This window comes from Hemicordylus capensis, chromosome 16 (genome assembly GCF_027244095.1).
Source record: "Hemicordylus capensis ecotype Gifberg chromosome 16, rHemCap1.1.pri, whole genome shotgun sequence".
Taxonomy (NCBI): Eukaryota; Metazoa; Chordata; class Lepidosauria; order Squamata; family Cordylidae; genus Hemicordylus; species Hemicordylus capensis.
Window position 1 is genome coordinate 14,066,775 of NC_069672.1, and position 21,509 is coordinate 14,088,283.

Here is a 21,509-nt window from a genome sequence, read left to right on the forward strand (position 1 = left end):
TAAGAAGAGCGTGTTTTGTTGAGCTTTGGGTTGTCTTTTTGAAAGACCAGCGTATTTGTTCCGTAAAGTGGCTGTGTCAGCCCTCAGATGACAGGACAGGCAATTCTTTTGCTCCATTAAGGTATAATTATGAAACCCAAGTTATCACATTTCCTTTGTATCAATCCCATGCTGAAAATTACTGTTTGCAGCCCTCATAGATGGATGCTATTCACAGAGAAAGCTATTCGCACCAGGGGGGAGAAGAGGAAAAGAGAGAGAGGATTGAAATGCGTTCTCTTGGAATCAATCAAGTCTTTTGTGCACTCGGTTCCTTTTATGACTATACCGAGGCATCGTATTGCAGCACCTGCTGCAGAGAACTGAAAAGGAGCGACATCCACATTTCCGACTGCAAATAATATGAAGAATTGGATGGTTTCTCCGAAAACACCAATCCAGGCAAGCTGAAACATCAGACCAATTACCATGTTAGACTGAAAAAAACAGAGGGTGGCGATTTGGCAATGACTGTTGTTCCAGTGTAGCTAGGTTGGTCTCAGTTTTCAGATGACAACCCCCGTCCCCCGACCCCACCATAACTGGAATGTTTGTGAACATTCCGAGACATCACAGCATCTCAGTCAATGGCAGGGATGCCGGCAGCCTGTTTTTTGTCCATGTTTTTCCCAACCTGTCTTGTCAGAGTTGCAGAGGATGGTCTCCTTCTCCCGCGCCCCAGGCCCGTGCCTCATCCAGACCGAAATCACAAAAGGCTCCTTCATGTTGATGGTGATGACATTCTCTGGAACTTTGACGGCTTGGGTGCCGTTGAATTCAAAGACCTGGTCACTGTCGTGGCCATTGTCAGTCGGGAGCCCTGCAGTCCAGTTGGCCGAGTTGCTTGGAGGGGGAAGCAGTTCGGCCGTGCCTGAGGAAACACCTGAAATTAAAGTCACAACAACAAATCACAACAACATACTTGTAAAGGTCCAGTGGAGAACACAATCACTTGTTTTCACAAATACAAATATTGACATACAGCTTTTCAACAAACGTTCTCAAAGCAGTTTGCCCAGTAATAAATAAATAAGATGGCTCCTTGACCCAAAAACGCTCACAACCTTAATAGAAAGACACAATAAACAACCACTGGAGGAATACTGTAATGGTAGAGTGTGCTGTCAAGTCAATGTTGACTCCTGGCAACTACAGAGCCATGTTTCTTGGTAGAATACAGGAAGGGTTGACCATTGCCTCCTCCCACGCAGTGTGAGGTGATGCCTTTCAGCATCTTCCTATATCGCTGCTGCCCGATAGAGGTGTTCCCCATAGTCTGGGGAACTGACCAGCGGGGATTCGAACTGGCAACCTCTGGCTCTCCCCACCGCCCGCTAAACAGATAAAGGAACAGCCACTTCAGAAAGGTGCCTCTTTGCTCTGTTAGCAGGGGAAACGGAGCAATTTTGACCATTTCAGCATCAGCAGCAAAAATCCAATAACAACATTGCGCGGAACAAAGGAAACTTATACCGAGTCAGAGCCCTGGTCCTTCTAGCCCACTACTGTCGACACTGACTGGCGGCAGCAGTCCAAGGCTTCTTCATGCAGGCGTCTCTCCCAGCCCAACCTGGAGACGCTGCCAGGGGTTGAAGCTGGGCCTTTCTGCACGCAGAGCAGACGTGCTGCCACCCAGCTACGGCCCCCTTCCCCATGAAATGACCTTCCAGTGCGGGGGAGTCAAACCGTGCGATACGGACTTCACAGCTTTGAGTGCCACTCTCCCATCCTTTAGCCCGCCGGCCAAGATCCAGCTTCGGTTTCTAGAGCTTGCCCTCCAGCTCCAAAAGCCAGGAGCTTCCCTCTCTCAGCTGGGAGCCGAGAATCGCATTCCAGGCTGATGGCACTCCACTCACGGAGTCATCACACTGGGCTGGAGAGCTGGCTCACCGCTCTTGCTTCTCCCACGGCTTCTGCCTCCTGGTCCTCAAGCCCAGTCCTTAGATGTGAGCCCCGTCTGCTAGTGGATATTCCCCTTCGGGGAGGGGGCTGTCGCTCAGCCGAAGAGCACCCGCTTCCACATGCAGAAGGTCCCAGCTTCAATTCCTGGCAGCATCTCCAGGCAGGCCTGGGAGAGACTCCTGCCCGCAACCGCGGAGAAGCCGCTGCTGGTCTGTGTTGACAATCCCGAGCAAGATGGACCAAGGGTCTGACTCGGCAGAAGGCAGCCTCCTACCTAACAGTTAAAATCCAACAGAGAAGGTCCAGTCACCTGGAAATAGGTGTGTGTGGGGGGGGGACATGTGCACCTGGCAGTTAATCACACAGCCCAGGTGAAAGAGGGAGGGGGGCAGGAGGAGCTGAAGATGCATCGGAAGCTCAGGGGGGGCCAACCTGAGGCACGCCCGACCCCATCTTCCGCCAGCCGCAATTTATTATTATTTTTTACATTTTATATCCCGCTCTTCCTCCAAGGAGCCCAGAGCAGTGTACTATATACTTGAGCTTCTCTTTCACAACAACCCTGTGAAGTAGGCTAGGCTGAGAGAGAAGTGACTGGCCCAGAGTCACCCCGCTAGTTTCATGGCTGAAGGGGGATTTGAACTGGGGGTCTCCCCGGCCCTAGTCCAGCACTCTAACCACTACACCACGCTGGCTCCTGTTTACTGCATGTTACTGCAAATTACTGCAGCTGGGGATGCTGGGAGTTGTAGTGCAACCACTAGAGAGCAACAAGTGGACTCCAATCCTAGGCGTGTAGTCCCGGAGCTCTTTGTGGACCCTGCTGTTCATGGGTCCTACTGCAGGATACTCCTATCTTGGGGCCAGCAAAAAAAAAAAAGTCCCTGCGGGCCAGATTTGGCCCCCGGGCCTTATGTTGTGCAGGCCTGAGCTAGAAGAAGGGTTAGGTGGCAGAGCGCCACTAGGTGGCAGAAGAGCGCCACTTCTTTTCGGAGGCATTCTTGCAACAGTAGGAAGACGACCTACTTCTTCTAGGAGAGGAGAGCTGGTCTGGTGGTAGCCAGCATGACTGGTCCCCTTAGCTAAGCAGGGTCTGCCCTGGTTGCATATGAATGGGAGACTAGAAGTGTGAGCACTGTAAGTTATTTCCCTTAGGGGATGAAGCCGCTCTGGGAAGAACAGAAGGTTCCAAGTTCCCACCCTGGCAGCATCTCCAAGATCAGGCTGAGAGAGACTCCTGCCTGCAACCTTGGAGAAGCCGCTGCCAGTCTGTGAAGACAATACTGAGCTAGATAGACCCATGGTCTGACTCAGTATATGGCAGCTTCCTATGTTCCTAAGACTCCCCTGCACCTGGTTTGCTCTCCTATGAGGCTTTTCAACATGTCTCCCAACTTTTTTGGGGTGGGGGGAAAGATATGCCGCATTCAAGCAGGGGCAGGGGGAAGACGCCACCATTAACATGTGCTCCCCCCACCCCCAGGCACGACGGAAGCTCTTACCGCAGAGCCTGTGGAGGGATTTCTCCGAGTAAGTATCTCGGTCGCAACCTTTCCCGATATGGTTGGTCTCCAGCTCAACGGTAGCCTGCACAGATGTGATGGGCTCGTCGCACGTCTCCAGACGGATGTTGGGGAAAAGAGCCAGGGAGCCGGTTCCGGGTTCGTACTCCATTCTTTTGCTCCAGCCTGAATGCACGAACCGGAGATGAAGGAGAGGAGTTAGAGACCCCAGATGCGAGAGAGAGAGAGAGAGAGAGCGAGAGCGTGAAGGGCAGGTGGTGGTGGTGGTGGGGTGACGATGACGGGGACTAGACTGACCTTGCCATCCCGGCTTGCACGTCGGCTTAATGCTAATCTTCACTAGCACATCCTCAGCTGCTCTCTTCTTCCCGCAGTCATAGGCTGTCACCGTGAGCTTGTACTGGTGTTCTTTGCCGTAGTTCAGTTTCTCTGTGTTCTTAATGTAACCTGACAGGGGCAAATTGAGTTTGAAAAGGCTCATTTAAAAAATACATACATACATATTTAGATGGAACGAATAGTTTTAAACACTACAGCATGTAATCGGAATAAGATACTATTGTGATCAGGGGGTCTTGACCTCTTTGCACTTATGGATCCACTAGACCCCCAAGTATGAACTGTGGACCACCCCCACCCCCTCACCTATATAATGTCTTTTCAAAAGCCTCCAGTGAAACGTAGAGGAGGAGGGGGAAAGAACTCGGGACAGCCATTTTCAAGGACTTTACATAGGAACCAACAGCAACCTTATATCGAGTCAGGCCCTTGGTCCAGCTCGCTCAGGATTGTCTACCCATACTGGCAGTGACTTCTCCAAGGTTGCAGGCGGGGGTCTCTCTCAGCCCTATCTTGGAGATGCTGCCAGGCAGGCAACTTGGAACCTTCTGCATGCGAAGCAGATGCTCTACCACTGAGCTACAGACCCATCCCCGAATTTTATGCTGGCTTATTGCTGGGAACAGTAGAGCCTGCTAAACTCTGGTGTCAACACTGAAGTTATAATTAAAATTCAAGAAACATATTAGTGTTTTTTGGGAGGGAGCCACCTTTAATCATACATTTATTTTCCCCACGGACCCCAGGTTAAGAACCCTCAAGTTAGATCCTAAGGAGACCGAATCCGAAACATCGCACGAGAGCAAGAAGCCACACCCTACCCATGATCCTCCTTACCATCTTTGTCAATTGCGAAGGGAACGTCGGGGGTCACAATTTCGTAGCTGCAGATCTGGCTGAACTGGGGAGAGCAGTCGGCGTCCACTGCTTCCACTCGGAGAATGCTGTCAAACCTCTTCCCTTCAATAACAGCCGCTTTGTAGGATTTCTCCTTAAACACTGGGGCGTACTCATTGACGTCGTTCACCTGGATGTGCACCGTTGCTCTGGAAATGGAGAGCATGCCAGTGGGCATCATGCGGAGTCAGGAGCACTGTGTGTCTGTGTCCTCTTACCAAAGATGATTTTATTGGACACAATGAACATCCCAGTGGCTGAGCACGTCCTACAAACTGGAATGGCAAATGAAGGCTTGATCCTGGTTTGCCATCCTAGTTTGTAGGGAGTGCTCAAACCACAGTTTCCTGGCTCAGATGTCACAACAAACCGAGATTTGACAAACCCAGAAATCTTCTAGTTAAGCCAGATGGGTGAGGGAAGGAGGGAGCCCACAAGAACACAGGGCATTCCCATTTCGCAACCATGAAGTCTACATCTCAATAAATCACATCTTAGCACATAGTGAATTATGGGAGCTAAATAAAGATAGGCCATTAGCTCAGTCGGCAATATTAGAGAAATCTGATTAAAATCTAGATTTATTGAGGCTAAAAGACAATTGTCTCTTTATTGTAAAACAGATTTAATGGGGGGAGAGGGGAGCGAGCGCACCCCCCTCACCATGGCACCTCACATTCAACAGAAACGCCTGCACATTTCTACAACTGCCAGTCCTTCCATCTTGTACTTGGAAATTATTAGAACCAAAAATGTCCTTTACTCATAAGCAAACACAGAATCATCAGTGGAAGTATCAGAAATGCGAACACTATCCAGAAACAGGGCTCATTTGTCCTCCTGATGCATCGATTCCATTCGCGCATCCATTTCGTTTTCAATAACAGCCCCTGCCTGCTAACATGCTGAGTAAAGAGCAGGCAGGGAAGATCCTCCACATATGTTAGCCCCCTTAAAACACGTAGTCTCTCTCTCTCTCTCTCTTGCCGACGAATGGAGAACGCTTAGATCAGTTTCTCTAGCACATACCCAAGAACACTGCGGAAACGAAGCTCTTTGCCTTGTCTTGTCAGGGGGAGGAGGGGCGTGTGCCGTCAGGGAAACAGGCCCCCCCGCTCCACACTGCAGGCAAAAGGACTATTTTTCCGACGGCGTATCAGAGCAGCCGAACCACCGCCATTTTACTGCCGATGTCAAAGGAGGGTGCCTGTGCCTCTGGGCACCGTGACTGTGAAGGCCAGATGGGCGTACAAAGCACCGCTCTTCCCAGGCTGCGGAGCGACTGCGCCTTTAAGAGTCTGGGGGGCCCGCCAGGCACACCTTTGGCGGAGGCATATGGCGGGGGGTTTAATGAGCCTCGATGAGGCAACGCGGAGGCAGCTCTGGCCATAAATCCCCGTCTCGTTTGTGACCTCTCTTTGAGCTCTGCTGGCCTGCCGCATGCTGCCCAGATGTTGATGGGGATGGCTGGGTTGGATGCCTGCCTCTAAGCAGCTTTTTCTTAGGGAAACACACACAGGAGCTGCCCATTCAAGCGCCTCTTCCTCCTGGGCTCGGACAGCAGGCTTCAGCCACACTCCTAGGAACAGAGGAAGCTGCCGTACACAGAGCCAGACCCTTGGTCCAGCTAGCTCAGGATTGTCTGCAGCAGGCCTGCTCAACTTGGGCCCACCAGCTGTTTTTGGACGACAGCTCCCATAAGCCCCAGCCACAGCGGCCAACAGCCAGGGGTTATGTGAGTTGTAGGCCAACATCTGCAGGAGGGCTGAAGTTGAGCAGGCCTGGTCTACCCTGACTGGCAGCAGCCCTCCAAGGTTTCGGGTAAGAGTCCTTCCCGATCCTTTCTGGAGATGCCAAGAATGGAAAGCAAAACTCAGGCAATTAACCAGTTCAAATCTGTACACACGTTTCCATAAGAGAACAGCCTAATGTAGGAGTTCTCAAACTTGGGTCGCCACAAGATGTTAGACCGCATCTCCCAGCATCCCCAGCCTGAGTATCTGGGGATGATGGGAGATGTAGTCGGCCACCCTCTGGGGATCCACGTTTGAGCAACCCTGGCCTAAGGCAAAAGCAGACGTTTTAAAGACGGAACCTAGGAAGCCGCCTTATGGGTCGCTCTAGCTCAGGGCTGCACAATTTCAGTCCTCCTGCAGATGTTGGACTACAAATCCCATAATCCCTCACTGTTGGCCACAGTGGCGGCAGATGATGGGAGTTGTAATCCAAAACAGCTGGAGGCTGAAGCTGAGAAGCCCTGGTCTTGCTCAATATGGTCTACACTTAATGGCAGCGGCTTTCCAGGGTTACAGGCAGCGGCTTTTCCCAGCCTGACGGGAGATGCCAGGGAGTGAAATTCTGTATGCAAGCATGCCGCTGCTCTTCTGCTGAGCTGCAGCCCCACTGCCTAAGAGGGAATGTCTTCCAGCACTCACACGTAGTCTCCCATCCCAATGCAAACCAAGGCAGACCCTGCTTAGCAAAGGGGCCATTCATGCTCGCTACCACAAGACCAGCTCTCCTCCCCACCCCAAGTAGCACAGCTGGGAGAGGCATGGCCCGCTTTGCACATGTGGGTACCGAGACCACTGGTTGCCTGGCTACCGGGGACCGTGACCTGGTTCCCATTTGTTCCAGGATGCGGAAGCCACATCCCACCAGGAAAACATTCTCCTTCCCTCTCCGGCCACCCACACGGCTCTTACTTGTGGGATTTCTTCATGTTGGCTCCATCTGGTCCCTTCCCACAGTCGTAGGCCTGGATGGTGAACGTGTAGTCTTTCTGCAGCTCACAATCCAGCTTCTCTTTGGATCGTATCATCCCCTCACCAGTGGATTTATCCACCACCACCGCTTCAAAGGGGACATTCTGCCCGTGAATTTTAAATCCACAAATCTCACCTAAGAGATTCAAAGCAACTTCGATTAGCATCTCCAGGCAATGGGGCTGGAAGCACGTATTTGCGCATTTGTGTGTGTGAGGGGGTGATTTATTTATTTATTTAAACAACAGCAACAACAACAAATATCACTCAACAATTTTGCAGCCAAGGGTTTGTGAGGGTCTGTGGACAAAAGCAAAAGAGGCATTGTGCTTTAAGATGGGTGAGTTCTGGGAACTTTAGTTTATTGAAGAGAGAGAGAGACAGAGAGAGAGAGAGAGAAAGCATACATTTGCTTTCCAGGCAATTGGTTTACTTTGCATCCACTCATGCAGGAATACAAAAAGAGAGAGAGGATGTAGACAGGCATTTCACAGGAGAACTTGAGCGACGCTAGGGCGTAAGTAGAGATCTTAGGGGAGCATACAGCCAGGCCATGGGGAGCCCCTTCTATGCCAAGCTCCTGGGAAATCGCTAGGCAGCTGGTTGGTTTTTGACCAGAGCGGAAGGTTAAAAATGCACAGTTACAACGTTCGGGGGGGAAAAACAACAGATGGAAAAGAAAACTTCAAGGTATATAGAAGATTCAGCACTGTAATTAACAAAAATTCTGTCAATGAATCCAAAAGGACAATGTCTTCCTGTGCAATGAACCTGGCTTTTGAAAAGAAAAAGAAAAAAAAGTCAAGGAATCAAAATGAACTACTGAATGAGAAAAGGTAGAAATACCAAGTGTTCAGGCATCCATTTCAGCAGCTACCTACTACGAGTTGGTTCCCTATGTTTTTTGAAAAAATAATATTAAAAGGGGGATCAGAACTGACCACTATGCTCACAGCCGCGATTCAGTTTGCTGTATTTCACCTGGACAGCCCGACAACCCAACATACCTGATGTCAGGTGCAACATTACTCATGTCCTGGCCATGGCAAGGGGGCTGGAAGTGCCCCATATTTCTCACACTCCTTTCCTCTCTGCTCCTCCCTTGTATACCAGTTCCCCCTCCCTCGGAGCTAACCGTGGCTATGTCTCCACTGGGGTTACCATTAACCATAGCTAGCTTCAAGTCAGAGTTTACCAACCTGCTTCAAACCAGAATGACACACTCTGGTTGGAAACTAACCATGATCCATGCAACCAGGGGCGGAAACATGGTTAGCGCCGAAAAAGTGAAGCGTGGAAGGCACGTGCAGGGGAGGGCAAAGGAGCAAACAGACCCATGTGGCCTTTCCTGTCCCTGAGATTAGGAAATCATCCCTCTAGCCTAGCATGTGGACCATCTCCTTGAATGCAATTAAGCTACGAATTAATTATATATTACTTGCTTGGGGGTACATCTACTATTCCTCAAATATGAGCTGAAAAGCAAGCGATCGGACAGACTGTTCTAAGCACTAAAAACACAAGACGCAGCCTAAAATAGGACTGTGCTGTTGAAATAGATGCCTGTCTTGCCAATATTTCTATCCAAGGGCTGGTCACATAACATTTTATATTGATATCTTTTGTGGGGGGGGGGGGACAGAGGAGAATAAAATGGGGTCAGAGAGCATGACAGGATCTTCTGTTTAAGTGCTGATTCCCCATTTCAAAGCCAAAGTTAGTGGGTTAATATTCATAAAAAGGGATAGAAAGAACCCTTTATCACCTTCTTTGGTGACTGTCACCTCAAAACTCTCTAAAGGGAGAAAAGATAAACCCAAGTCAGTAATACAGGAAAGGCTGCAGAGGGAGCACATCAGGAAAAAGGTCAAGAGATGCAGACATTACACAGAAAACTTTTGAACATTTTCCTCAAAAACAAACAAAAAGATCAGAATTTTGAATGCTACAGAACTAGATTTTCACCCAGTTCACCCCCCACCCACCCACCCTCATATTAAAGTTCAGAGATTGCAAAGACCAGGCATCCACAAACCCACTTGCCAGCTCACCAGTGGCAAGTTCCCCCAGCCATCTGGCGAGCAAGACAACCAGCACCACACAGATCTCCTTTCCATTGCCATTTCTGAGAAGATAAGAAACAGCAGGAACCCTTTCTAAGTAGTCAGAGTTTCTTACCACCTCCACAGCCCTGTCTGTGTAAATGACAGAAGATCTGCTGCTCTCCCAAGACCCCTGCCTGTGGTCCAGAAAAGGATCTGAGGGGAAAGAGGATGGGTGGCGACCACAGATCATTGCTGGCCAGTGATCTCAGCCTACAATTGCAGATGCCTGCCAAGGACTTCATGGGGTCCTCGGCATTAAACACTCATAGACAAGCATTAAGATCCTAGCAAAATATATGAGTGAGAGAGGGCACGATGGCAGAAATGCCCAATAAAGCAATGGGGAAGCAGGGAGGGAGAGGAAAATGTGTTAATGTGACAGTTGTCTGGGCTGGCTTAAAAAAATGAAATAAAATAAAAGACAGACTGTTCAGCTCTTGGCCACCCGAACTGGACTCTCAGCAGAAGGGTCAGTGCCAACCTTCACCGCGAAGCAATCCAAGCATCACATTCCTTGGCATTCCTCTGCCCCAGACTCCCGCCTGCATCTCCCAGGGTTCCTCAAGGTGTGCTGAAGCCCCCGTCCCAGCAGATGGGGCTTTCACTGCCCCTGCCCAGAAGCTGGAAGGCTTGTCAACCACTCTTGTAAGGGGACACATCTCATCTCCAAGAAGGGCAGGGCGGTTGGGAGAACACCGCAGAGATGCAGACCTAGAGAAAGGGACGCCAAGGTCACGGCCCTCAACAGGGTCGAAGGCAGGCGCGCCTGGCCAGTTTGCACATTCCTGATCAGTGGCCGTGTGGATGCGAAGTTCAAGGTCAGGGGAGGGGAGAGTGGCCACGTGGGAGCTGGGGAGAACAGCTTTTCCTCCACCTTCAGTAAAACGCTGGGGACCGAATCCGGACAGCACACGCCTGGCCTGCCATTTATTTATCTATCTATCACATTTTTATATCGCCCAAAATGTGGGTTCTCTGCGGGTCTCTCATGCCTCCCACAAGATTACATTCCCCCTAAGAACATCAGAACACCTACCCTGCCCTGTTGAGGGTTGTGAGAAGGAGCCCATTCTGGGGACGTGCCAGAGGGGAGGAAGCTGCCAGCAGTACAGCCACAAGGCCTAAACAGTAGCAGTTCCTCCCAGAGGGCAGCGGCTTCCCTCTGTTTCTGGGTCAAATGGAGACACAGTGCCTAATACCGGGATCTGGCGTTTTCGGGAGCTAGGTGTCTGTGCTAAGGACTTGGTGGTTGGTTTCTTCCCCCTAAATGACGTTTCTAGCATGCAACCCTTGCAGAAACATTTCATACCCATTAGTCGTGGCCTGAAAAATATGGAGCACTTCTTAATCTGTGACCTCTGCATGCAATTAGAGTACGCAGAGCAGCAACAAAGACCTCCCTTCAAGAGATTTCTCCTTCTCCAGGCACTCAGAAATGTTTGTTTGGGTGAAAGTCCTGGCCTTTCTGTAGCGCAGCAAGCAGGCAAACAAGCCCCACACCTCAAAAGCCTAATTAAAGAACGTGACATGCTTGGAATTTGTTAGGCTAAATGCACACGCACACACACACACACACACACTGCTGCCCACTGCTATGGACTGGGTGGGGGGGAGACACGGCTGAGTCAAGCAGGGAAAGAAAAAGTGATCCTTCAAACACAACATGCCCTCTACTGTAAATATTTGCACATTGCTTGTGCTTGATCATCTATTTCACAGAAAAGTGCACATCAACCATTGTGTGTGTGGGTAGTGGGAGGGAGAGAGAGAGAGAGCAAGCACACATTTTGGACACCACACGACAGTTTCCAGCCAATAGCATCAGTTCCATGAGGTCTGTTGCATTACAACAGAGCTGAAATCCGGCTTGTGGTCAGCCTGATTGCGGGCAAGTTGAGAGTTACTTCCTGGTGATCAAGAAGCAAAGCGTTGGTAGAACTGGTAAAACTGGCCTGTTTAAGAAGTCCCGATCTAAAGCGCTTCCCAAAGGGGGACCAAAGGACATGCCTATGCCCAGGGAGGGTCTTGAGATTTAAAATGCAAGGCGTCGGCCTCTGTACCATGAGCAAACGGCTCCTGAAACTCCCTCTTGTGAAGAACACAGGAAGCTGCCTTCTACTGAGTCAGACCCCTAGTCCATCTGGCTCAGTATTGTCTACCCAGACTGGCATCGGCTTCTCCCAGGTTGCAGGCAGGAGCCTCTCTCAGCCCGACCTTGGCGATGCTGCCTGGGAGGGAACTTGGGACCCTCCACATGCAAGCGTGCAGGTGCTCTAACACTGAGCTACGGCCCCATCCCCTGAGGGGAATACCACAGAGCTCACACGTTGTCTCCCATCCAAATGCAAACCAGGGTGAGCCCTGCTTAGCAAAGGGGGCCATTCGTGCTTGTTGCCACAAGACCAGCCGATTACTGGGCACTGCAGCTGGGGACGATGGGAGCTGTAGTCCAAAAATGGCTGGAGGGCCAGAGTTCTGCACCCCAGCTCCAAACCCATCGGTGCATGGATGGCGCTCGTGGAGGACAGAGGGGGCAGGTGGAAAATCCCATCTGAAGCGACGGACCTGGCCTTTCACACTTGTGCTTCACTTCCGTAGCAGAGATCCCTGCAAGCCAGGGCTGCACAACTCCAGCCTTCCAGCCACAGAAGCCAAGAGTCACGGATAAAGGGAACTGTCATCCAACATTTGGCAGGAGGGCCAAAGTTGCACAGCCCGGCAGCAAAGCCTCTTAGGAACATGGGGAACTGCCTTATGCTGAGTCAGACCCTTGGTCCATCTAGCTCAACACTGTCTACACTGACTGGCAGCAGCTCTCCAAGGTTTCAGGCTGGAGTCTCTCTCCCAGCCCGACCTGGAGATGCCAGGCAAGTCGTTTCCCTGCTGCCAGGGACTGAAGCTGGGACCTTCTGCGCGCAAGCAAGATGCTCTGCCACTGAGCTATGGCCCCATCCCCTAAACGGAACCTCTTACGGCGTTCACATGCAGTTGCCCATCCAAATGCAAACAGGGCAGACCCTGCTTAGCAAAGGGGACAATTCATGCTCGCTGCCACCCAATGGGCGCAACAGGGAAATGACTTGCCTAGCAAGCCAGAGGTTGCGGGTTTGAATCCCCGCTGGTCTGTTTCCCAGACTGTGGGTCACCCCTCTATCGGGCAGCAGCAAGAGAGGAAGATGCTGAAAGGCATCATCTCACACTGCGCGGGAGGGGGCAATGGTCAACCCTTCCTGTATTCTACCCAAGACAACCACATGGCTCTGTGGTCCTCAGGAGCCGACACCGAGTCGAGGGCACAACTTTACCTTGACCACAAGACCAGCTCTCCTCCCCTCTTGCCTGGATGATAGGAGATGCGCCCGTTCACTCAGGGAGGGAGAGACTGAGACCGACATTACTCGGCCAGTAGGCCTCCTAACAGGAACTGATCACATTCTATCTGCTAATGGGATCTGACAAGGCCAACGCCCCTCTCCGATTGCAGATCCAGCAGAGGCACTCACGCCCCCTCTGCCTGTCACACAGCCGTCCATCTAGTCGAGGGTCACACTTGGCTCTTGCCAGCTGTAGCCCGGATGGATGGCAGCTCTGCTTCCAGCTCTAAACAAACAAGGACTGGCAGCGTAGCAAGGAGACGCAGACATCAGCGGATCACCGAGTTAGGCACAAATCCAGGGAGGTGGAGGAAGCGGGGTGGGAGGGAGAGCCAGAGCCAGAGAAGACTGGCAGAAGGCTTGGATTTAGGAGAGAGAAACCAGTCGCTAGAGATACTGCCTGAGGATTGTCACACACAGAGACACAGACACACAGGAAGCTGCCTCAGACTGAGTCAGACCCTTGGTCCAGCGCACTCAGTATTGTCTACCCGGACTGGCAGCAGCTTCTCCAAAATTTTGGGCAGGCATCTTTCCCAGCCCTACCTGGAGATGCTGCTGCCAGGGACTGAACCGGGGACCTTCGGCCTGCAGCACAGACGCCTTCCCCTTGAGCTACAGCCCCAGCCATCTGGGCACAAGCCGCCGTCTTCGTCTTCTTAAGATGAAGACTCAACTGCAGGCACAGCTTTGGCTTAAATACAGAGCCATTAACACAGGGCAAGGAAGTCACCCAGATCAAGAGCACTTCATTCTCGCAGCATGAACTATGCTAATGCTCTGGTTTAATTCCAGGCGGATTTCTCTTCTCCCTTTTGTGTTATCTTGGGGCAGCGCAAGCTTGACTTGTCTCACAGCATCAGAATGTGTTCCTTAGTGCAGCAGCTGCAGGAATTTCTGGACTTGGCCCATTAAGAGTCCAAAGAGGATCGGGCAACTAGGCTGTTATTCTAGCATCATTTCCCAGAAACCTAGAGACGGTTAAAAGCTATACACTGCCTATCATAATGGAAAACTCGCTTGCAACTTGGCTGACACATTCCAGTGTACCAGATGCAGCAGTGATGTAAGATACAATCAGTGTCCTTTTTAGGAACATAGGCAGCTGCCATATACTGAGTCAGACCATTGGTCTATCTAGCTCAGTATTGTCTTCCCAGACTGGCAGTGGCTTCTCCAAGGCTGCAGGCAGGAATCTCTCTCAGCCCTCTCTTGGAGATGCTGCCAGGGAGGGAACTTGGACCTGAACGGAACTGGGGATGTTCGGTTTTGTGCACCCCTGAACACACACCCCCCCACCCCAGCTCGGTCACACAATGGCCATTGTACATGCGTGGCAGCCTCCAAAATGGTCACCACCAGTACACAGAGGCCCAGAATGGGCTGAAAACCGCCCAAACTGGGCCATTTCAAGACCAAGGGGAGGTCGGTGGGAATTGGGGGAACTGCCAGACACACACACACCCGCGGCAGGCCCCCCGCCCTTGAGGCAGTGAGTCCTTTTAAAAAAGATTTAAATTTTTGTTTTAAATGTTAGAACTCCCGAATCAGCCCCGAGTCGGCCCGGCTCAACCTCGAGCTGGACCAGTTCGCACATCCCTACCCAGAGATGCTGCCCGGGATTGAGCCTGGCTCCGTCTGCCTGCAAAACAGATCCAACCTCTCTCCCCACAAGGGGCTGTCCAATACGAAAGTCACGCCATCGGTCCATTGAGCCCCGGGGTTCTCAGACTGGCAGTTCCACAGCACCTCCAGCTTTCGCCATCGCCAGACAGAACGGCCTAAGGCAGGAGATGATGGGAGCTGCATCCCGACAACGTATGGGGCCCCCAAGTGGGGAGCCCAGAGTTAGCCCCACGGCTGGGACCCCCTGGGCAAACGGCTGCCTTCTGCTCTGAACGGCAGCAGCCCTCCAAGGTCTCTGGTGGGAATCCGGGTCCCAACGCGGCTGCATCAGCTCTTGGTTCACTGCAATGGCTAAGGACGGGATTCTGGAGCTTCTGGATGGACCCCGAGCATGTGATCCACCCCCAATCTATGGCCCCACCTTTAATGCTCCTTCTAAAGCAAGACAGGAACATTCCAAAAGAGAGGGAGGGAGGGAACGTAGCACACAGCCAAAGGTTCAGAGGGGAAATGGACTCCATAAACGCTATTGACGCAAGGCCACGATAAACTGAGCCTCTCTCATCAAGACGAGCTTCTCTCCTCCAGGCTCCACAGCAGATCCAGGTGGCAGCCACCTGCTCTCGCCACAGAACTGCCTCTTGTGCACCAGCAGCCAAGCTGTGAGCGGACCCTGCAAGTCAGAATGGGAGGCCCCACATACACACACACGCTGCCCCCCTGCCACATTCCCCTGGGCTGCCAAGGGGGTCGGAGCCGTCTTCCCATCAGGGGCCTGGGCTCTGCACAAGGTTTCACCCGGCATGAGGGTCAGGGAGGCTTGCAGTAATGGAGAGGCGCATCTCCACCAAAGGGGTCTCCTGCCCAGCCACAGGGCCTCCTGGTGCCCCACCCTAATTTCTGCTGAGACCAAGAGTACTTGGGGGGGAATAAAAACCGGGAGTGGATCTGGGGGCGGAAGGGTGGTGAGCTCCCCCTCCAGATGCAGAGCACGGGGCTTCCTGGGCTGGGCATGTGCTCAGAGGCCCCCTGCCCCTGCCTTCCCACAAGTATCGTCCCCCCACCCAGCCCTCTTTTGCATCTGTCTCCAGCGGGTGGCCCTCGGGGGTGCAGAACGACAAAAGGAGATCCTGCAAGCCCGACACTGGCCTCTGCCCCACCCGAAAAGCACTCAACAGTACACACCCAGGGCACTGCACATTTCGCGGCGCGGCGCTGTACACGCAGTGTGACTACGCATCTGACTTGCCCACTCCTTTCCGAAGACGCATGTTCCACGCGGAGAACTAACCCCTTGGTAGCCCCCACCCAACGCCCCTTCCCGGCTTGGTGCTGATCCACGGAACCAATGCCGCTGGCAGCGCCATACGACACCAGCCGACACGAGGCCCTTCCAGCCAGGATCCCTCACACTTCCGAACCCCACGGCCATTCCCCGCGGCCAACCCAGGCAGAGAGCCCCGTACCTGCAAAACGGAGGGGCGCATCTTTATCCAGAGCTATCAACGGGGGGTCCAGCAGGACTGTGTGGTCGTTTTCTGTGACGAGGCCATGATAAGTCGTTTCAATCCATGGTTTGTGCTTGTTAACTAGAAAGGGGGCGGGGGGGGAGAGAGAAGGCAAGATTTAAATACACACCATGCTCACATCCTTTCTAAAAGGATGAACTGTTGAACTGTTTTCAGTTTTTATATGCGTTTTAATTGTTTTATGTTACTGTTAACCGCCCAGAGACAAAAGTTTGGGCGTTATATATATTTGATAGATAGATAGATAAAAGTGCATTTAGAAGCATAATTTCAAAGCTAGCCTCCCCCTGCCAGAGGGCTTCATCCAGGAGTATCTCATTTATTTACCACACATATTTACCCGAATCCAAGACAACTCTGAATTTAAGATGACCCCCTTCAAAAATAGAGACTAAATACAGATTATACCTGTGTTTACTTAAAAGAGCAGGACTCTGAGTTTAAGACAACCTCCTGATTTCTACTATCAAAAAATTTGGGATAAAACCTAGTCTTGGATTCAGGTAAATACAGAACATTTATATCCTGCTCTTCTCCCAAGGAGTCCAAGGTGGTGACCATGGTTATGTTTATCCTCACAACAACCCTGTGAGGTAGTTTAGGTTGAAAGATAAGCAGCTGGCCCAGAGTTGCCCAATGAGTTCATGGCTGAACGGGGATTTGAACTCAGGACCTGCTGGTACTAGTCCAACACACCAACCACTATCCAAGACTGCTTTATCTTTACACTACAAGATGATTCATCGGAAGCGGCTTACAGAGATTAAAGCCCAGTGTCTTGTTCGAGTATATAAAAAGAACTCAGTTGGACCCATTGAGACAATTGCTACTTTATCTGCCGGTGGTGGGAAAGCAGGCATGGAGGCCAATTTGGTCAGAACTTGGTGAGAAAGTGACCTTTGCCTACAAGCTGATGGTATCTCTCATCCTAGAGAAAGGCAGACGAAGATCAGCTCAACCGGCCGAACGCTGTTCTATTTCACGCTTGCTTCCTCCCTTTACGTCCTCGTATGCCAGAGACCCTCCTGGCCGAGTTCCCCAACCCCAAGATAGCAAGACTAGGAGGTTAAAGATATGAACTACTACACTCAGTTTGTATCCAGATTAGAGCAGCCAACTGTGAATTTAATCAAGTTAAGTAGTCCGCGTGGCCTCCTTCAATATGGCTTTTTTTTTTTTTAAGCATGACTTTACTAGGAAATTGGTTTACGCTGGAGAGGCCATACCACACACAGACTTCAGGCTCCAGAGACCTGCTTTCAGTAGTATTCTAATCAAATAAAGAAGCCCCTACCCTAGGAAGCAGCTGAAGGCTCCAAACCAGAGGCAGGGTGTGTGTGTGTGTCTGTGTGTCTGTGTGGGCATGCACACTTTTATAAGAGAGCTGATGAAGATGTGTGCAGCCCAACCCGAGGCTATTTTGCTCAGAAGCACACCCCACAGAGTTCAATGGGACCTATTCACATAGGCTTGCACATGACTACAACCTCGAAAGCGCAGCACAGATCCCTGGACCGCACCCTCGACCCACAAGGTCCCACCAGCCAAATAACTCCGTTGCTCCCCCCCCACACACACAACACCCCACTCCCTTATGCCATTTTAAAGAAGTTACCAATACACACAAAGAGATTTTTGCAGACTGCCATTCTGGGAAGAATTACAGGACTATACATGTTTTATCGGTTTCATTTTGCTTGTGGAATTTACATCTCTTGCCCCCCAGGTGTATTTCGGGTGTGATGCAGAAGGCAGGTCCAGCCAAAGTCTTCTTGCTTGAGGCAAGATGAGCCACAAACCCACTACAGCTTGTGTTCACATGTGGCATCCAGGCCTCAGGCCAGGCAACAGCAACTTAGGCCCAGATCAGACATCAAGGTCAACCATGGCTACAGAAGCTTCACCACGGTTTGACACAATACCTGAAATCAACAAACTATCATTTATCAACTCTGTGGGCAAGACTGGGAAAAAGTAGATTCAGGGACACAATCCAGGTCTTGTGCTTTTGACAGTTTGGCCAATGTCCAAGCCATCGTTACAGACGTTCCATTGCCCCATGGAAATGGGAGTGAACAGAGAATAAAAGCAGACAAGCAGCAGTAAACCATGGTTTGCCAGTCTGTGTGTGCAGATCCTCAAGCCAGGGCTTAAGTGCAAGGCCCTGGTTAGTGCAAACCAGGCTGTAGAAAAATAGATTTCGAAGAATCAATTTTTAAAGTTTTACATTTTAACTTTAGGTTTCTCATTTATATAGCCTGATTTAATACCATGGTTTAAAATGAATTCTGAGCACAACACAAAATAAAATCTCTTAAAAGTGAACTTAGGAACGGTTGCTTTTCTTTGTAAAGAAAGACCTGTGGGGAGAACATCTTCGTCAATTATCATGCAGCACAACTGCTAATATATGCACTTATATTATAGCATGATATCGTGGGTGAGGAACCACAGGGGTCAACCACCACAGGTGTCCATCCACTGATCCATCTGCTTGACCTTTTTCTCCTGAGCTCTGCAGCTGGCTCAGAGTCAATCCTTTAATTATAAATATTTATGATCCTACCAACCAGCATGCACTGCTATTTAGCAAGTATCTAAATAATAGATTGCAGAAGTCGACTTAAATTAGCCTTTTTGAATCACGATTGATTTACAATCAGTCCATCCTGGTTCTAACCATGGTTTGATGCGATGACAGAAGTCAGCCACACACGCACAGAGTCCTGAAAACTCAAGTAAAGTGATATTTCCCCATCCACTAAGGAGAGGCAGCTGCAGCTGAGCACTCAAAGAAAGCCAGATCATTCCTGTGAAAATGTTCTTTACAGATCACGAGCACTCACATTTACAGATGACAAGTTTTCCCCTTATAATTATCCAGCTGAAGTTACCTACCAAACCCTAGAACAATCCTCTATTATGCAGAAACTCTTATCTTGGCCTTACAGTTTGATTAATAAGTCATCTTTTAGGAAGGTTAATATGATTAAGTGCTTTTCAGGACAGATAATGAGTTGCAAAGAACCAGATTTTTTCGTTGTTATTACAATTGGATTAATTTTTTGTAAGCTTTTGATGTTTTCAACAGAAAGCCTGTTAAAATGCAATCTGGATATTAATACAGAGTCTGTTAATTATAACTTATTCCAGCATTTAAATAATAAGTATACTAGAGTTCAAACTTTAACCAACTGAGGCTCCTTATGTAAAGGAATTACCAGGAGGAAAAGCTTCACTTTCGGAGGTTGGAGGGCAGATTTCTAAACCAATTTACCCTTTAGGCTCAAGATGGAATATGACCAGGACACAGCACAATATCAAGCCTTATTTCTGGATGATGAGATCAGTGTTCCCTATAAGAGGGATTCCCAGATGTTGTTGACTACAACTCCCAGCATCCCCAGCTGCGATGGCCTTCGGCTGGGGATTATGGGAGTTGCCATCCACAACCAATCCCCTATTACAGGGAATACTGAATGGCAAAGCTAAGCTACAGTAAAGGCAAAAAAAAAAAAAAATCCACATGCATTTGGAGGGGATAGCATCAAATTAAAGTGATTTCAGCATTTTAAATTTGCTTAATTTCTGAACATGAAGAATTATTCAATATCAGTTTGCCAATTTTCAATGTTCTAATGCAGGGTCAGCCAACCAGAGGCCCCCCCAGTTCTTGGATTACAACTCTCATCATCCCTGGCTATCGTGGCTGGGAGTTATGGGAGTTGTAGTCCAACAACAGCTGGAAGGCCTCAAAGTTGGCCTCCCTGATCTTATGCCTTTATCCTCCACACACAAAAGGGAGGGGAGGGAGAATCCCAGTTTCCCTAACTGGGAGACCAGGGAGAGGGGGGGGGGGAATCAAACCAGGACAACGTAAATTTGAAGTTTTGTAAGAAGGTTTAAGTTAGGAGAATCTGCATAGGAATTTCCCTTCTGGTAGACCCAAGCCTTCTTCCAAGGAACACACTTGAAAGTTGCTGAATCGTTCGACAACACCACAGATGTAAAGTAGGCTCCATCTGAAGAGACATTAAACCAGTCACTTAGCCGCTGTTAATCTCCTGCCACATAAGCAAGGCTCCGTCCTGTTGGTTTTCTTGAAACACAATATTCTGCCCTACCTACATGAGACCCTGGTGGAATCTGCAGCAAATCCCGTGATAAGATGCGACAGCATTACATCCTACACACATTTAATCCAAGCAGGGAAGAAAATCGTCCCTGACACACGAGCGGCCGCAGCCTAAATTTGACTTCCATTTGGAGCTGACAATTTGGGAGAGAGACTCAAAATCTGATTGATGATGAAAATCCCAGCTTTATTCTTAAGTATTTACAGGAACACACACACACACACACACTTACTTCCAGAAGATTTTGCAAGACACTATCCTGATACAGAACAGACTAACAAACAGGACATTTTAAAAATATACGGATAACCATGCTATTAAAAATTCACAAGGCCGATGGATAGCAGATTTTTTAAACCGCCACTCATCTGGGACAAGTAAGAATCACTAGGCCAGGAATGAAGGCTGGTGTGAGCTGGAAGACAGATGGCTTATTCTGCACCCGCCCACACAGAGTTCATATAGGCTAGCAATTTCTGAGTGTGTATTTACAATGGGGGAGCACAACCACAAAAATATTTAAGAAATCAACACTACAGCAGAGAAGGCACATCATGAACATTTAATTTCTGGAGAAGAAGGAGACCTGCACACAGCCTCTTGGGGGGTCTCAATGCTTAGGTGAGGCTGAAATGGTCTTGCAGATATGCTGGAACCTGGCTGTGACTTTGAACCAACTGGGGTTCAAGATGCAAGCTTCTGAGCGACAGGGGGCTCTTCTTTTGGAGGGATACTTGAGACGGAGCGGGGCAGGGCAGAGGGACAAGTATTTCTTACCACGTGGTGAACACTAAGTGAGTAGCTTAGTAAATAAACACGTTGCAGCAAAAACATGTTAACAACAACAAATTGCAAAACCATCCTCACACAGGCACGAGAGAGAGAAAGTCAAGCAGAGTAAATGCAGGCACTGGTTAGGTCAAAGGCTTTTCTTGCTGGAACAAGAACGTCTTCAGGCAGTAACAAGGAGGGTACCCAACAGATCTTCCAGTGCAGGGAGTTCCACAGTCCCAGAAGGGGAAAGGCTCTTTCGCATTCCCACCAACCACAGCTCAGACAGAAACATGGGAAGCTGCCTTATACAGAGTAGACCACTGAACTAACGAACTCCGTATTGTCTTCACTGACTGGCAGCAGCTCTCTGAGGTTTCTGGCAGACATCTTTCCCAGCACTACCTGGAGATGCTGCCAGGGATTGAACCTGGGTCCCTCTGCATGCAAAGCAAACACTCTGCCAACGAGACACGCAAAAGGGCATCCCCAGTTGATGAGCA

At 50.0% G+C, this 21,509-nt stretch overlaps 1 protein-coding gene across 8 annotated transcripts in view; it reads right to left on the reverse strand.

The window, feature by feature from the left end:
* Positions 1–21,509, reverse strand: part of CLSTN1 (calsyntenin 1) — a 51,337-nt gene that overhangs the window by 19,431 nt on the left and 10,397 nt on the right. For 5 of the 8 annotated variants that reach the window (XR_008312643.1, XM_053281067.1, XM_053281064.1 and 2 more), the window contains exons 2-8: positions 16,037–16,159; positions 9,231–9,260; positions 7,406–7,601; positions 4,641–4,849; positions 3,762–3,911; positions 3,444–3,629; positions 674–922 (exon numbers count right to left, since the gene is read on the reverse strand). Coding sequence is in view for 7 of the 8 variants with exons in the window: in XM_053281067.1 (XP_053137042.1) it covers positions 674–922; positions 3,444–3,629; positions 3,762–3,911; positions 4,641–4,849; positions 7,406–7,601; positions 9,231–9,260; positions 16,037–16,159 (1,143 nt within the window). In the remaining variant the exon portion in view is untranslated. The remainder of the gene's footprint in view (positions 1–673; positions 923–3,443; positions 3,630–3,761; positions 3,912–4,640; positions 4,850–7,405; positions 7,602–9,230; positions 9,261–16,036; positions 16,160–21,509) is intronic. The other 3 variants (XM_053281071.1, XM_053281065.1, XM_053281072.1) reach the window with 1 other exon arrangement.